The 17873-nt window shown below is 48.5% G+C and overlaps 1 protein-coding gene across 2 annotated transcripts in view; it reads right to left on the bottom strand.

Moving 5' to 3' along the window:
- DMXL1 (Dmx like 1) overlaps positions 1 to 17873 on the bottom strand; it is a 1868248-nt gene that overhangs the window by 1434522 nt on the left and 415853 nt on the right. For both annotated transcript variants that reach the window (XM_069625559.1, XM_069625560.1), the window contains exon 12: positions 1985 to 2663. In XM_069625559.1, the coding sequence (XP_069481660.1) occupies positions 1985 to 2663 (679 nt within the window). The remainder of the gene's footprint in view (positions 1 to 1984; positions 2664 to 17873) is intronic.

Here is a 17873-nt window from a genome sequence, read left to right as displayed (position 1 = left end):
AGGGTGAAAGACATCAGGGTCTGAGTGCACTGATGGGGATTGCCAAGGCTGCACTGATGGGGATTGCCAGGGCTGCGAGGTAGCTGTATCTTCTTCGAAAGCTCCTGCACTAGTGTAAGGATCTTCTTCAAACTCATGTTCTTCCTCTCCACCCAAACACTCCTCATCTTCCTGGAGGTATTGCTCCTCTTCAGTGAGGTCATATACGTCTGTAGAAGGGGGAAACAGCCTAGGAGTCTTGACCCTAGGGTCATCCTGGGGCCATTCTCTTGGTCTTTTGGATGTGCGTGGGTTTTGGTTTCCCAAAAACCTTTCCATTTTCTCCATACAAGAATGGAGTCTTTCAAGGGTCTCATGGGGGACCCCTGAATAGTCTAGAGGGGGGAAATCAGTGTTTTCACCTTCAAAACGCTTAGAACGCTCCCACAACGTCGAAGAAAGGTTTCCGTCGCCCTCTGAAAAGCCCTCCGGTAGTTCAGAGGTGCCCTTAGATGAAGGGGGCGGTTCCTGGCTACTCTTGTGCTTTTTCGGCGTTTCCATAGCTTTTTGTGCGGTATTCCACGTTTGTTTCGTCGTGCGCTTACGTTTGCCTTCGGAAACGAGGTTGTCAGTAGAGGACTCTGGTGTCGACGTTGCCTGCGTTACGCGTTGTTCCTCGACGGCCGCTCTATGGAGCGTTACGTCGGATGATTTTGGGGTAGCGCCCGTGTTTGATGAAAGCCCAATCGCTGGTCGCGACTGCGTTTGCGGGTGGGGCTTGAGACCCTTACGGTCTGAGGTAGACGCCGGAGTGCCCTGCGTCCCCTTCGGCGCTGATGGATCCTTCGTCTTCGACGAAGAAGAGCCGTGGGTTGTGTGCTTAGGCCTATGGGGTCTGTGTGCGTCCTTGTCGCCGGGGTGTTCATCCCCCATGAGCAGGGCATGAGCCGAGCCCGTCGGGGCCGGGGACGGACGTCGAGGAGCGCGAGTGCTCCTTCTGGGGGTTAATGACTTCCGTAACGGACGTCGAGTTATCACTCTCCTCGTCACTTTCTGTAACAGCGGCGGCAGGTGAGGAAACTGACTTCGACATAGCGTAGTCCGCCCACCTCTTAACTTTGCGTTCTTTAAGAGTTCTTGGTTTCAAGAGCTTACAGGCTGCGCAGCTGTCCTCCTTATGATTGAGGGGCAAGCAACGATTACAGAGCTTGTGTTTGTCCTTCCAAGTGTATTTGCCCCTACAGCGTGGGCAAAACTTAAAAGGTGTCCTCTCCATAGCTGAGGCAATAATAACTGGTGATAACCCCAAGGGAAAGATAGGGGAGAAAGAAAGACATTCTCAAAGAGAAGATAAAAGTTCGAACCCCCACTCTCCCTACTGTATGTTGGCCAGCGAGGCCAGGCCACGTGTTTGGCAGCGCCGAAGGATCTCCTCCGTCTCTTCCCCTCCGTCGAAAACTTGCTCGGCGGAGGAACAGCTTCACAGCTAACGTCGAGGGGAAGGATCTTTAACAATATAATAAGTAAAATTAAGGACCGCGGTCCGTAGTAAGTATTTGCAATGTCTCTCTAGGAGCTCCGCGTAAGGCGACCAGAAGGAGGGTGGAAAAAAACAATCTGAGGGACCTCGACGCGTGAGGGATTTTGGGTACAACGCCCGTCATTATAGGGATAGTGTTACAGACACGCCTTGTCGACGTCCCCTTTTCGACTACGAAAAACAAAATGCAATACTCCGCAGTGACCACTGGATGTCGGACCTATGCACAGCATGTGATTCTAAGCAGATTAACAAACATCAGAAATAAAAATACTTTTGAGAAAGTCAGTTTATTCGGTTTTGAGGAAATAAATTAGTTGTATTTTACTTTAGTGGGATATTGATCATAAATATGTCATGCAGACATTATACATTTGCTCTACATATTGTTGAAAAGTAATGCAAATCTTTTGATGTGCTTGTGACATTCTTAATTACATAAATAAGTAAGAAATGTTAGCTCACCCAGACAGTTGTTCGGGATTAGTGTTGGCAGCCAAGCCACGTTAGAGAATGCTGAAACATGAAGAGAATTTATTCGTGCAAGCTCTGAAACGCCCCCGGAGTAGGACAATGGGCCTACTGGCTCAACCCTCCAGAGAATGAGCTCACTAAACACAGCATTTGGATCCTGGAATGTGTCTGTTACTGTGCTTTTGTTATGGTGGCTCCATTCCTCAGGAGTTGAAATGTTAGAACACTTGTTTGTGTAATCAACATCTGGAGTTCGCAAGGCATTATGATGCGATGTTGTGAGAAGCAATGGCAGGACAGAGTGACAGGCCAAGTCATTTAGATGGAACCGATGGCCACAGTACCGGGATTTGTGAGAAATGCTGAGTACTGTAGAAAAGCAGGATTCTTCTGCAAAACTGACTAACCATTGATTCAATGACCCATCAGCATGCTTAGAAATCATCAAAACGTTAGGTGTGAAGATACTGAGCTTTAAACTGTTGGTTGATTTGCAGTGTCCCGATGAGATGAGCATGGACGAGGAGCGTGTAAGGCTGGAAGGCTTTTGTTTTCCTTGCTGAATTGCCAGATCCACATTTTTGGTGCAGGCATACATTACTACACTTCTACAGAGGGAGTTTGCATCACCAGTGGGAAATGCAACAGGAATTCTGGAGACAAAAGACACCTAAAATAAAAGGATAGATCACATTAGAACAGTGAAGTTGGGGTGGGGGGCACACCAACAATATTTTTACTTGGGGGTGGGGACAAGGGGAAAAGCTCAGCATAACAATTTGGCTCCCCTGCATTAGAATAAGTTTAAGTGTTTTTCAGATGTTCGGCAATGAGAACCAGACCATTACGGTTTAGGTACTCCTAGTCCTCTCTCGCTCCCTCACCATGAAAGCATCTTGTGAACACACATTCATTAGGAAGCAACAAACGGTTATTTTTCCAAAATATCTGTACACGAAAGAATTTGAAAAAGCTGCAGTGGGCCTGATTCCTCCATGCACCAGTCGCTCCTCCTAATTCACTTGCCAGTTCCACCTGTTTTAGACCAAACATTGACCCACTGAATAAACTGGTGGGGATAGCTGGAGAGCTCCAATTCATTGCTATGCAACAAATGTACAATCAACAGGAAAGCATTTTTTTCATTAACTATTCATTCTCCTCACCCCTACTTCCCTACCGATTAAAGGAAAGGACCAGGATACCCCACCTACTAACTGCACAGAAAGAATTTGCCAAAAGTAGTGTAACGGCTAGATGAATCATACAATGTCTTTAGAAAAGCACACTATAAATCACTGGACCCAAGTGTTTTAAACGTTCATGGTCTAATGCCTGAGATCTAAAGTTCACGGGCACAGAAGACCGTGAACTGAAGCCCGGTAACTAAACGGTTTTCTCACGCCACTGTGACGCACAGGGGCTGACAGGCCTGACTTTGTAGCGTCCGGAAGTCATAAGAGCTGGAGTTAAGAGAAGGTAAGTGTTTGGGTATTCCTGTTTGTATGTACAGATTAAAATAATATCTTAGTGAAAGGGCGGGGGTTTGAGCGTTAAACCCCCCCAAAATTATCATTTTGCTGCCCCATAAAGGTCACAGCAAATCGGCCTAATAGACATTTGTATGCGTATAAAACCCATGATCTAATGTGATCATTCATCTAAATTCTTCTAATCCATCTCAATTCACCTGATAACATCAAAAATGTGCAAACGTAAGTTCCTTGCTGCTGAGAACCAATGTTCATGATTAATTCCATGATTTAAGTCCAGAGCAGTTCGCAACGATTTTTGATAAAATCATCGAATTGCCAGATACAAAGTAAGCCCAAAATGCGTACCGAGCAATAGTCGGAATCTGTGAACACATTTTCCTAATAATTTGTTATTAACAGAATACAAATAGGGACATTTGAGTGAGTAAATGTCTTTTAGATTCTAAAATATATTGTGAGTGACACAATCGATAGTCATTCAGCTCTGGGATTGTTTATTCTAGAACCCGAAACCAGGAGAAAATGTAACTGGTTAAGTCTTAAAAGTAAACTAATACTATGCAATCTGCAATCTAATGGGCAACAAATATTTTTGAGGCAAAAGAAAATTTGTTTCACAAATTCAGCCAAGCTTTCCCTTTGGTCAAATAATTCACATTATTGCTCCAATCCCATAAACATGCCTTTTATCTTCAATTGACTACTAAAGACCATAAGCCTTGCAGATGGATTGACTTGTTAATCTACTGCCACAAGAAAATCGTAGCATGATTTGGTAAAATTAGTGAAGGCATTGCATTTATTAGGGCACTGTCGGAGCAACTTACCAAATAAACAGAAAATAGGATCTTCACCGGCAAATATTTCGAAATATATTATGCTGTGCTTTATCTTTAGCATTGAACTCAGAGATAAGACCTAATTAACTCTGTAAGCCTTGATGTAAACCTAACCCCATCCTCCAGATCGTACTTGCTAGAGCGTTCATCCACTCAAATATTTTTAAAAAGTAGGTTTCTAGGCTACATAATATACCAGGAACTATAATGGTTTTGTAAATTTGTATTAAGTCTTCTACTAAGAATCCGCTAATTGTGCTTATACATTTTTTTGAAGCCGGATATTTACTCAGAGCCCTCGATGTAACATTTTCTCTTAAATGCTTCCCCTCGTATCTGGCTGAAAGAAGTGCACCAAGATATTTAAATACATTTAATTGTTATGATTATCCAAGTACCACTAAATTTAGATGGGACACTTGTTTTCCCAAAACATGATTTAATGTAGTGCAGGAAGTGGGGAGCGGTTTATAGAAGTTGTGAGAAAGAGAGGTAATAGTAGTGTAGGAGATAGGAGTAGTGAGGTGGGAGAGTCGTAGCTACTGTGAGAGGGAGTGAGTGTTAGAGTGTGGGTGAAGCTAGCAGAAAGTGGTCTAAGTAGTGGTGTGTAAGGAGAAGGGTGAAGGAGAGAAGTGGGGAGGGGTTGGGAGTAGTGATAGCAAGTGTAGTGGAAGGATGAGCAGGGCACCATATCCCCGAGTTTTGGGGAGGAAAGAGCAGTAGTATTGCAGAGGGAGTGATAGTAATCAGGCAGACTGAGGAGTACCATCAAAAGGTGGAGGCGAGTACTAGAAGTGTGTAAATCAACAGGGGGAAGTTCAAAGAAGTGAGAGAAGGCAGTAGCAGTGAGAGTGCAGGGAGAGTAGTAGTAGTGCAGAAGAGGGTAAGTAGTAGTGCAGACAAGGTAGAGCTGTAGTAGCGGTAGGAAGGAAGGTAGTACAAATCTGAGGGTGGAAGTAGGCAGTAGCAAAGAGAGGAACATCGACTAGAGGAGAAGGACATGGGGTGGTAGAAGAGCAGGTGGGTGGAGTTGAACGCAGGAGAGTAAGGGAAGGAGAAGAGTAGAAATGAGAGAGGGCTTGAAGGTCAAATGGTACACATGCACCAGCCACTAATACTAACCCTTAGTAGTGTAAGGCCAGTTAGAAGGTCCCAAAGAGAATTAGAGAGCCGTTGTTTCAAGGAAACCTCTTTAGTTGATGGCAGTGGTAAACAGTATGGGGTTACCAGTCAGTAGCACTAATAGGAGTTTGGGAACCCCTTTTTTAGCCAGTGCCTTTAAGCAAACAAGACTGCCTATCTCTGCGTTGCAATTTCAACTGTATTCAGAAGAACAGTCTTTATACCAGATGTTGCAATTATAATAAACTTGTGAAACATTCAGTGGGACTCTAAATTATTAACGGCATCTGTGACACAATATGAAGGCACTGCTGAACCGAAGAGCAGAATATCAAGCACAATGTAGGTTGGACAGATCAAAGGGTCCAAACCATGCTCCAGGCACCAAGCCAAAATCTTTCAACACCTGTAGGCCTTGATTGTTTAGTGGTGGGCCTCCTTGGTGGGCCTCCTGGCAGAAAGCGGAACATCCAAATCATCGTCAGACAGGTCCCACCCTCTCAGCAGCCAAACATGAATAATGAGACTGTGGAGGTTTGGGTGGACTACTCCAACTGCCTCCGCTACCCCGGAGTGGGAGGGCAAGTACACCCTAGCCGGCAGCAGATGGACATCTTCAGAAGCTGTGGGTACCATATCCACCAGGCCCAGAACAAAATGATCAAAATCATACTGGACCCAAACTTCCACAGTCCCCTGAAAACAAGCAGCATGACCATAATCAATGGGAATTTATAAAGGATATCAAAGTTAAATTCTACAATCAAAATTCCATAGAACTCACCACTGAGTAAATTGCCTAGAGCAGGATAACTTCCACTTCCTATCAACACTCAAGGTCAAGAGGTCCACCTGAATCTTCCCACGAAGGGTGAAGATCATATCCAGATCTTCGTAATAGGGCTCTGTGAGAAACCAAAAGGTGTCTCACCGGCTAGTCCCCGGAGATCTGTCAACCAGGTGGCCAGGACAAGGCCATCACTTTTGGATCCAGTTCCTGGGGATGGACCAGTGCGAGAGGATCACCTGGGTAAGGGGTCTTCGGGGAGTGGGACACCGGATGGCGAGATGAAGAATCCCCCCCCTTTTTTAAACCTTTACCCCATCCTACCAGGCAGGAATGTGGGAACCTCGCCGCCCCCCTTTCCCTACCTGAACACTTTCACACGGACAGCCCGCGCTGGGAGAAAACAGACTCACACTAGAGCAGTGTACCTGACATGTCCCAATACTATGGTCGGGAGAGGTCAGACAATGGCCGATAATCACTAACACCTGACTTGCATTAGGCTTCCCCACACCAATAAAAGGCGGAGCACAAGAGCACACTGAGTGAGGCAAAGCACACGAAGGAACAGCAGTTTCGAGTCGTCACCTGAAAGAGGGGAAAAAGACAGAAAACTAAGAAGGGTTATTAAGGAGGGAAATACCCTTGACCTTTTCGGTAAGATATCGTTACTCTCAAGAAACCTTCGAGTCCGAAAGCATAAGGCCAGGCAACCAGACTGAAGAATCCTGCATTGTGTTCAGATACCGGAGGCCCTCCCGTGTAACTGACCAAGGCGGGAAGGAGCAGCAGCAGCCGCGTTGTCATCCTTGGCTCCAAGAACAAAGCAGCGAAAAGAGATCCACACAGCCGGTGTGTTGGGGAGACCGATGAAAGACCAGTCTGTGTTGAAGTCAAAGTTGCAAGTGGCAACATTGTATAACTAGTGCAGGAATGAACATTGTTTTTTTGTTAATCAAACATTTTATTGAGTTTTATATAAGTAAATACAACACATTTAGTACTAAACAAAAGAAAAGAAAGGTGGGCCACAGCCTCTTGGTCCATCAAGCGTTAGGAGGGTAACAGAAGACAGAACCGCTAATGACATTGGTTTGTGCATCAGACATACATGTATAATTACCAATCTTTCTTGGGAGTATAGTCTTACGGGGGGGCCCTTAAAACAGTCAGTGGGCGTCCTCCCATTTTCGCCATATTCTGTGCACTTTTTCAGGGCATCCTCTTGCCGTGTTTACTCTGTGTTCCATTATAGCGCATATGTCCACATCCGTGGCCCATTGTTCGTAGCTGGGTATTGTCTCTGAGCCCCATAGCTGTGCTATGTTCCTCCTGATTATTGCCATGGCAGTCGATAAGAATAACTTCTCGTATCGTGATAGGTCACTTTCGACGTCCACCCCTAGTAGCAGTTGTTTCAGTTCTCTTGATACTGGTTTGCCCATGACTCTAGATAGCTCATCGCAGCACCTCTGCCAGTATTGTTGTATGTTGACACACTCCCAAAATATATGGAAGAAGGTACCTTCTTCGCGTTTGCATCGCAAGCATCGTGGGTCTGGAGTTCTGCCCCATCTAAAGAGTGCCACCCTCGGATAGTAAGGAACAAGTTACTTACCTGTAACTGTTGTTCTCCAGCATGGGTCTGGCATGGATTCACATGCTCATGAATATTCCCCATTGTCAGGCTGGGAATCCTCGGTAAAGAAAAAATCAATTTCGTTTCTGAACTGTTTTTCTACTAGTGGCCAATCACTGGTCTCTGGGGCATACTGCCCCCAGCCAATGACTGCCCTCTACCTAAGCCCCTCCTCTGGCAGCCATCTTCAGATTTGGTAGCACGTAAAGTGGCAGTAGGACCAAGAGAAGAGCTGCAGAGGGGTAGGAGGGAGGGTTCGCATGTGAATCCTCGCCAGACCCATGCTGGAGAACAACAGTTACAGGTAAGTAACTTGTTCCTTCTCCAGCATGGGGTCTGGCATGGATTCACATGCTCATGAATATAAGAATACATAGCAGTACACACATGCACAACCACGGGAGGTGGCAAGGCTCAATATTAAGCATTTCATCAACTCAAGATTAAGCAACTCGAACCTCCTCACCAGGCCCACCTTCAGGCAAACAGGTTGTGCAGCACTGCCTGGCCGACCCTGGAATCCCGGTCGACGCAGTAGAATTTCATGAAGGTGTGAGTCGACCTCCACGTAGCAGCAGTGCAGATGTGCAGCAGGGGTACACCAGACAAGAATGCTGTGGTAGCAGCAATCGCTCTGGTCAAATGGGCTCTCGGATGGCCGGGCAACGGTCGGTTTGCCAACCGGTGACAGTGCATGATGCAGCCAGAGAGCCATCTGGAAATGGAAGCCTTCGAGAGGGCCTTCCCTTGGTTCACAGGTCCAAAATTCACAAACAGTTGTGATGTCTTCCGAAGGCTCTTCGCGCGGTCCACGTACAACTTCAGCGCTCCAGCTACATCCAGCAAGTGCAAAGTCCTCTCAGCCGGCGACGAAGGCGAGGGGAGGAAAACAGGTAACACCAAGGGCTCGTTGAGAAGGAAGTCTGACGGCACCTTGGGCATGAAGCAGGGCTGCGTCCTCAGCACCACCCTCGTCTCGTGGAAAGTCAGGTATGGAGATTTACAGGAGAGGGCCTGGATCTCTCCCACTCGTCGTGCGGAGGTGATGGCCACAAGAAACGCAGTCTTCCACGATAGGAACTTCAACGGTGCCGAATGCAGAGGCTCGAATGGCGGTCCCATGAGCCTGCTCAGCACCATATTGAGCTCCCACGCCGGGGCTGGAGCCTTCACCGGCGGGAATGATCGGAACAGTCCATTCATAAACTCCTTCACCCGGCGATGGGACCACAGAAATGATCGCCCTGGAGTTCTGGTGTAGCGGGAAATCGCGCTAGATGTATCTTGATGGAGGAGTGAGCTCGCCCCGCCTTGGCCAGCGACAGTAGGTACGGCAGCACCTGAAGGGCCATAATCCGCAGCGAAGCTCTTCCACTTATGTCCATAGCACTTGAGAGTCGAGGACGCCCTGGCCTTTGCAAGCACCTCCTTGCAGTCCGCTGAGATATCGTACCCTCCAAACTCTAGTGCTGCGGGAGCCAGGCCTGCAAGTTTAGCGACCCTGGGTCGTGGTGGAAGATGGCGCCTCCTTCTCTGGCGAGAAGATCTGCGTCCATCGGCAGTTTGACTGGGGGGAGAGGGGGGGGAACGCTGACATGTCCAGAACCAGATCTGCCTCAGCCACGCCGGTGCGAAGAGGATCATCCAGCACCGGGACCATCTGTGTTGATTGATGAGTCGCAGCAGCAACGGCAATCGAAGGAACGCATACAGGAACAGGCCGTCCCAGGGGAATGAGAAGGCATCGCCCATGCTCCCTGGCTGGGGAAACCTGCTGGCGAAACTCCGGCACTTGGTGTTCATCGCTGTCGCTAATAGGTCGATCTGGGGATTGCCCCATCGTTGGAATAGCAGATCCTGCTGCAGTTGCCACTCGTGGCATGAGCCCAGCTCCCTGCTGAGTGAGTCGGCGATGGTGTTCTTTATTCCTGCCAGGTGGAAGGGTACCAGAAACATCCCTTGGGCGACGGCCCAGTGCCACAGATCCTGGGCCTCCTTGGATAGGGCTGGGGATCTGGTGCCTCCCTGCTTCCGGATGTAGAACATCGTGGTGGTGTTGTCGGTGAAGATCCTCACCACCTTGCCCTTGAGGGACGGAAGGAACGACCTGAGGGCCCAGAACACGGCTCGGAGCTCCAGGACATGGATGTTGAGTGACCTCTCCTCCGGGAGCCAAAGGCCTCTTGCGTGGAGATCTCCGGTGTGCGCTCCCCATCCCTCCAGGGATGCATTGGTCGTCACCGTCTCCTGATGTGCCGGCGTCCGGAAGTCCATACCTGCCGCCAGATGCACACTAGTGCCCCACCACCGGATTGCTTGGCGGAAGGTCTCGTTGAGCGAGATCCTGTCTTCGAAGCTGCCCGCCGCTTGCATCCAACGGGCGTCGAGGAACTCTTGCAGTGGACGCAACCACAGCCTGCACAGGCGCATGAGGTAGATGAACGAGGACATCATGCCGAGAAGGGACTTGATGGACCTCACCTTGGCCATGTCCATGGTCGACAGCCGTTGAAATTGCCCAGGATGGCCTTCGTCCTTTCCTCTGACAGGGAGGCCACTCGCGCCACTGTGTCGAGCCTGGCTCCCAGGAACAGGGAGACTTGCGACGGAACCAAGTGGGATTTCGCGAAGTTGATGGAAAATCCCAGATTCGTGAGCAGTTAGAGGGTCTTTGCTGTGTGCCTGACGGCGAGTTCTCTTGTCTTTGCTCGGATGAGCCAGTCGTCCAGATAGGGGTAGACGTGGATACCCTTCAGGTGCAGCCGCACCGCCACTGGTGCTAGGCACTTGGTGAATACCCTGGGCACCGAATTCAATCCGAAGGGAAGGGCCTTGAACTGGTAGTGTCGCCCTTGGACTACGAATCTGAGGAACTTTGAATGTCCTTTTAGGATGGGGATGTGAAAGTAGGCATCCTCCAAGTCCAGCGACGATTGGAAGTCGCCTTCCACCAGCTGTCCCAGCACGTGCTGGAGGGTGACCATCCAGAACTTCTGGGGCTTGATGTATTTGTTTAAACAACAAAGTTCCAGGATGGGTCGCCAGCCACCGGTCTTCTTTCTTACGAGGAAGTATCGTGAGTACACTCCGGAGCCCCGGAGCCTCTTTGGGACGAGCTTGGTGGCTCCTTTCTTTAGCATCGCCCTTACTTCCAGCAGCAGTTGAGGTACGTAGTTTTCCTTCCTGGCCACGGGTGGAATGCGGGGGCACTTCTTCAGAAACTCTAGAGTGTGCCCACGGGCCAGGGCATCCAGCACCCATCCGTCAGTGGAGATGGACTCCCACACGCTGACTAACTTCGCCAGCCAGCCTCCCACCGGGGTGCTCAGGTGGGGGCCCGACGCTACGGCCGGTTCAGTCTTGCTTGGCAGCGGCCTTGGCCTCCTTGGCGACGAGATCCGCCTGACTTGCCGCGTCCTCTGTAGGCCTCCTGCAACAAGGAGCGGACCACCTGGCGGTAAATCGCGGAGCCGCCGCCGAATCCATTGAAGGCACCTTGCTTGCCTCTGGAGTTCCGAAAGGGCGGCCGTCGTTGCTGCAAAACCCCCAAGGCCCGAGCCGTCTCTGTGTCGGCCTTGATGGCCTGCAGTGACCTTGGCGCGTGCTCGTTGTAACAGTGTGTAGCGGCCCCTATAATTCAGGTGTTTCGCCATTATGGTGCACGGTGGCCACCGGTCTTCCTGTCGGCATTCGGTGTGCTCTTTCAATGGAGAAGAACTCGGAGAAGGTGTTCGGTTCAAAAAGGTCTGTGAGCCACTGTTCGAGAAAGAGTTCTATGCTGGGGCCTTCTGTTTTTTCAGGTATGCCGAGTATACCTACGTTGTTACGCCTTGATCTCCCTTCTCCTTCAATTCTTTCCTCCAGCGTTTTCAGTTTGGTCCAGACACCATGCATTTGTTACATGCTGTGCAGCCCGCCCTCAGCGTCAGAGAGGCATTGTTCCGCCGCTCCTGTGCGCGCGGTTAGCTTCTGCAGGTCATGTCTGAGGAGGGAGACGTCCATGCTTATCCCGTCCGTCTTTTGCTCCATGGATGAGCGGGAGTCTGCTATTGTGGCCATCACGTCTTTTTGGGATATCACGTGTTATAGCCCCATCACCTCAGAAGGTAAGGCCTGGTGGTTGTGAGCTGGTGTCGAAGGCATTGATCAATCCTGTTTTGGGAAGATCGTTTCCTTGGTTTGTCCTTTCCCATGCTTGCTACTTGGATGTTGCCCTTGTTCAAGCGTAGAACTTGTGTTTTGTGCCCCGCCACGTGCAAGGTGTGGTTACCTTTATGGCCTGCAGAGCCCCGTGGGGTAATCCCGGTGTGTTGGGCGGCGCAGGTTCTGTGCAGTAGTGGTTATGGGAGGCAGACTGCGTATTTGCAGCCCAACACTCACTGTTTTCTATTCTTGGTATCCTTTGCGGCAGTTGCGGTGCTCTGGCAGGTCCGGGCTGTGTTTTACCAGCTTGTTCTTTATTTATTGGCGCTGTTTAGTTGGTTTTTCCCCATGCCTTGATCCGGTGGTGTTAGACAGGATCTGGTGGTCAGCTCCAGGCTGCTCCTAAATGGAGTTCGCTGAACACTCAGCAGCGCCCAACGCTGTGGCTGATTATGGCCTACGCCTATGTTTTATATGCTGGTTTGCGGTATTCCCACTTTGTTGCCTGGGTGGAGAAGAGAAGTTCTGTGTTTTAAGGATATTGCCGGTCTTCTGTGCACCCCTCCTCACACGAGTGTCCCAGGCAGCGCCTCGTGGGCGTGTTTGCCCTGGCCTCCATTGGCCAGGGATCTTTTACCACCTTCCCCCTGCCAGTTGTGCATGTTGTTGCATTGCGCCCCCCGGCAGGACGGTGCGCGGCTGGGTGTTGCCATGGTCCCGCATCAAGCAAATCGGGATCTGCATTGCAGGGGCCCAGGGGTGCACTCACCGGCTGGGCCGTCTGGGCGGCCGTGTGTTGCTTTCTCCGTTTCTCTCCTCACCCGCGGGCCACCTCCAACCGCACCACGGGGAGACGCCAGCGGGGGCCCGGTCTGTGCATCGGCCTCTCACGAGCCCCGTTGTGGCACTGCTCGGAACCCACACGCAGCCGATAGGCGCAGTCCCCGATCTCCACAGATCGGGCCCCTCTGCCAGGGGTGGCGCCGAGCTCGCGCTGGTTGTCCCTCAGCGTCTCTGTTGAGGCAGCTGACTTGTTGAAGCATGGCTGCGGGGGCCAGGATGTGCCCTGTTGGTGTTCTGGATGCTCGCTCTCCCCGCCTCGGCCGAAGCTGGGGCTAGATGGGATCCCCCTGCAGTTCGTCGTCAGGCCGAGGTTGCTGCCTTTTTGGGCGCGCTGATGTCTATTCCCCTTTGTTCTTCAACCCGCCTCTAGCTCCGCTTAGCATGTGCGGTTTCCTCCGCTCTTCGACCTGTTTGTGCCCCAGGGTGTCCGCATTCATTTGGAGTGTTTGGGGTATCTGTAGGAATGGGTAGTCTGTCAGTAATCACAGGATATTTGTTGCGGCCAAGGGAGCAGAGAGCTCACGTCCGTCTCATCACGTTGTTGGCCACGCCCCAAGAAATGAACATTGTTAAACTCATGTGATGTAAGATGCAAATAAAGCTAAACTACCAATGAATGTTTGAAGGAAATATAAAATACTGTTGATCGAGTGGTCCGGCAATGTAAATGTGCTCAATCGAAGGTCTCTGTATGGTATCCCACCAAGAAATGGCAGAAATGAAAGTAAATGATTAATAAGAACACTGTTTGAAGTGAATCGAAGTGGTCCTGCGACAGTTAAAGCAAAAACCATTGCACATGATATGATCTGATGTTATATGATATGGCATTTATAATGCGCCTATACACAAGTGTTTCCAGGCGCAACGAGGCAAGGGGAGGGGAACAAAGGGAAGACAGACAATGATCCTACTAGGCCAGGTGACATTCAGATTGCGCAAGTGCAAGGGAAGGGGGAGAAAGGAAAAGTGCATGGGAAGAGGGGGAAGGTAAAGTGCAGTACATGGGAAGTGGAATAATAAACACATAAAACAGCCAGCTATTGGCCAGTGCAAGGAAGTGCAGACGTAAGTGCTGGTAGGGGGACTGAAGGGATACAGAAAAACAATCCCCAAGTGCAGGGGTTGACAGGGAGGCAATGCAGGTGGTTATTGACAGGGTCTGGGCCAGAGATCAGAAGGGTGGCCAGGTAAACCAGTGCAATTTCAGTCAGGAATTCAGCAAGGGAGGGGGGGAGAGAAAGCAGAAGCAAAGAGGAAGGTTTTGAGGTGTTTCCGGAACCAGAGATGGTTCTCCTCGAGTTTCAGGGAGGCAGGAGGGCTGTTACAGAGAGAGGCCCTGCCAAAGAGAGTGATCTGACACCAACTCGATGCTTTGAGAAGCGACTGACCCTAAGGGAGTTGGAGGCAGATGAGCGAAGAGCTCGAGAGGGAAGATATTTAGGAAGAGAGAATTGAAGGTAGTGCGGCCCCAGACCCCAGAAGGCCTTGTATACAATGCAGAGGGTTTTGAACGTAATCCTCGCAGCCAGTGCAGAGATTTCAGTCCTGGAGAGATACGATTCCTGGGCTTGAGGCCAAGGACAAGTCTCGCAGTTGCAGAGGGCAGAGAGAGGAGGCAGGCAGATTTAGATAGAGGCTGTTACAGTAGTCCAGCTTGGAGAGGATCAGTGCTCTGGAGACGGTGAGCTTCTGGGGGAAGGAGAGGAAAGGAAGAATACCTCTAAGGAGGTGCAGCTGGTAGTGTGACTTCTTAGAGATGTCAGAGATGTGAGGGGAGAAGGAGAGTGCAGAGTCGAAGATGACCCCAAGGTTTTTAGCCTTGCAGGTGGGAGTGGGAGGAGGGCCAAGAGAGGCCGGCCAGAGAGCTGCAGGGAAGGAGGGAGTGGGTGTGCCGATGAGTAGAATCTCAGTCTTACTGGCATTAAGGTAGAGGTCGTTGGCGGCACACCATTCCTGGATGGCAGACAGTCAGAGATGAGGGAAGGAGAGGAGGAGGCCGAGGGTAGCCTGAAAATGAGCTTGGTATCATCCGCGTAGCACTGAAAGTCTTCGATTTTGATATCAAGAGGAAAACCTAGAAACTGAGATTGCATCGTCCGAGCCCGAACGAGGGAAACCAGTTGTGAACATTGTGGTAAAAAGGGGTCCAAACCTGACCGAGATATACCCATGATGAATACTGAAAGCGAGAACATGTACATGTGAAAATCCTGATAAGAAAGTAACTTCGGTGCATATTTGTTATGAAAGACCCTCTGCAGTAAGACACTGTTATTGGAAAAGTGGCTTTGGCAAGAGGCCCTGATATCCATGCGTTGAACTGTATCCTAGTGGCAGAGAAGCTAGAGTGTGTGCGAAGTTCAAACGTGCCGCCTTGCCCCGTGCTGAAAACATGGGGAAGGGAAGCCAACTGCTCAACTATCCTGACATTATTTCTTGAACACTCTTCTTTTTGTATACTCTGTTGTCCCACAACATTTTGTATTTAAAAGTAAGGATTCGCAATAGGTTTATTAGTATAGGCTCTTTTGTTTTGACTGACTCCACTAGGACTGCGTTATTTGATGGTCGTAGCTTGCTTTGATCCTTAGATTTAGGTGTAGATAGGCGTTTAACCAATGCATTGAAGTTCAATAAACACCCTGGAACTGTGATCACTTGTGTCTGTCTTCACTGTTTGATACCATGCCTTCCTTAAGAGCTCCCACTCATGAGAGGTCGATGTCTGCCTTCTCAAAGCACCTGCAACCACATTCTCTGGTCATACAAGATGGGCTGTGACAGACACGCTGAACTCCGGCACCCAGAAATACAGTTGCACTGTTTTCCAGGACAGAGGCAGTGAACCTGCCCCATCTGGCTTATTGAGGCAATGCATGACCACTGTGTATGTCAACACCTGGACAAACGTATCATGTACTGAGTGTAGAAGAACAATCAGGGCCAGACTGATAATCCATAGCTCTAGCAGGATGATGAGTTTCCAACCTCGGTCAGAGACCAAAGACTATTCACCGTCAAATTCCCCTGTATGCTCCTGCAGTGAACAAGAAGGAGTCCGACTGGAACTTAGCATGTTCAAAAGGTTTTATTTAAATAAAAAGAAAAATGCCTATCCAGCCCTATTGCTATGGTGGTAATTCTCTACCTGGTACTTGGCAAAGTGGCAGATCACACTCCTACACTGATCAGTTCTTTGTGTCTGACAAGACGCGTGGACTCTGTGACCTGGTCACAGTTGAAAACTTGAACCCAAGAGACCACCTGCCCTTTACATTGACAATAAATAAACCACTTACTACACATCAAATAGAACCATCATTGGTAGTGATAGAAATTAATCGTCACGCCATCTCTGTCAAATGGAATCCCAGACTCTGTTGAGATTTTACGTATAGAGTAAGTAGGGAAATCATGCGCCCAGGTGAAGTCGACTCCGCTGAAAAGACTAGTGAAGCATAAATGCTTGGAATGCCTCGCTAATTAAATTTCATGTAAATAAACTTACAAATAAGGGACACGGCAATCTAGAGTCCACTTACACAGCTATAATGTGGAACTGGCAAACCTCAAACGGGAAAAAAATAAGCAGTTTAGGGAACTGAAATGGCAAAGTTGCTCAAACTGGGAATATAAGAATTCTAAATATAAACAAAAATGCTAAAAGCGTATTTAAATAACTCAGATTACCAGAAAATGATTGTCAATTTATACAAAAGCAATATCAAAAATGTATGGACAGTTCCGAGAGCTGGTGCTAGTACAAATACGAATATAGTTAATACATCCATAACAGCCGACCAATGGCATTGTTTCATTTCACAAAAATATGAACTCCCTCCAAATCATAGAGATGTGAATTTGGACATTGAACATTTTCCACTGCCAACGAAGTGTCCTTGGAAAAAGGAAGAGATACAAAGGGCAATGCAAAATATTAACTTCTCCAAGTCGCTGGCCCTGATTGCATTCTAGCCTGCATTTTAAAAGAAGATCCCAAATTCTGGGCCTTCGTACTCAAAACAAAATTTGATCACATTTTTCTCACAACGAAAATTCCGGAATCTTGGCTAAATGCCATCATAGTTCCCATTTATAAAAAGGGGGCTCCCACAGTACCAGACAACCGTCAGCCTCCAAGGTTTTTTCGCTTCTAATTCTGACGGAACTTGAACACTTTATAACATACTTTCACGTTTCCAAGTCGGTTTCCGCAAGTTTATGGGGACTCCTCTCAAGGCAACAATTGTTGCTCATGTCCTAGAGAATTCTAAACAAGCAAATGCAGGTTTCACCTACATGGCCTCACTGGACATGTCGGCTGCATTCGTCAGAGTAATAAGAAATCTGCTCTCGATCAAAATGCTTAAGATGGGATTTCCTCCCATGTTAGTGCATTTAATAGCCATGCTAAATCAAAATACCCCCTTTCAGGTCCGGATCACTGAAGAGGGAGCACTTACTAAACCCATATCGACATTCACAGGGGTGAAGCAGGGGTGCAACCTAGCCTTCACACTATTTCATTTGTATCTCTGCGATTTGGATATTATACAGCAACAAAGTAAATATTTGCAATAGGATTGGGTTCACTCAGACTGCATTGGATGGGATTCGCAGATCTCATCTTTTTTGATCAGACCCCATATGGGTTACAGAAGTAATTAAATCAATTTGTCATCTATCCCGCCAAAAACAATCTATTAGTGAATCCATTTAAATCAAATAGAATGATCTTTGCCAATAGGAAAAAGCGTAAAAACAGGTAAATGGACTATCGCAGATACAAAAATTGAAAGATCCATTAAACTAAAATATCTAGGATACACAATCTCCGATAGCACCTCCTTGAATATGTGGGAGCTAAATATCAAACAAAAAATGAGTCCTCTCTTATCACAACTGAAAATTATAAGGCGGAAGTATTGTAAATACTCCTTATTGCTAATACTTGAATTCTACTGCCTGAAAGTCGAACCAATCATTTTATATGGACTGGATGTTCGTC

The sequence above is a fragment of the Ambystoma mexicanum genome, chromosome 6p, assembly GCF_040938575.1.
Source record: "Ambystoma mexicanum isolate Mex_15411 chromosome 6p, UKY_AmexF1_1, whole genome shotgun sequence".
Taxonomy (NCBI): Eukaryota; Metazoa; Chordata; class Amphibia; order Caudata; family Ambystomatidae; genus Ambystoma; species Ambystoma mexicanum.
Note: the sequence above shows the minus strand (reverse complement) of the source record. Positions and strands in the feature narration are given on the sequence as shown.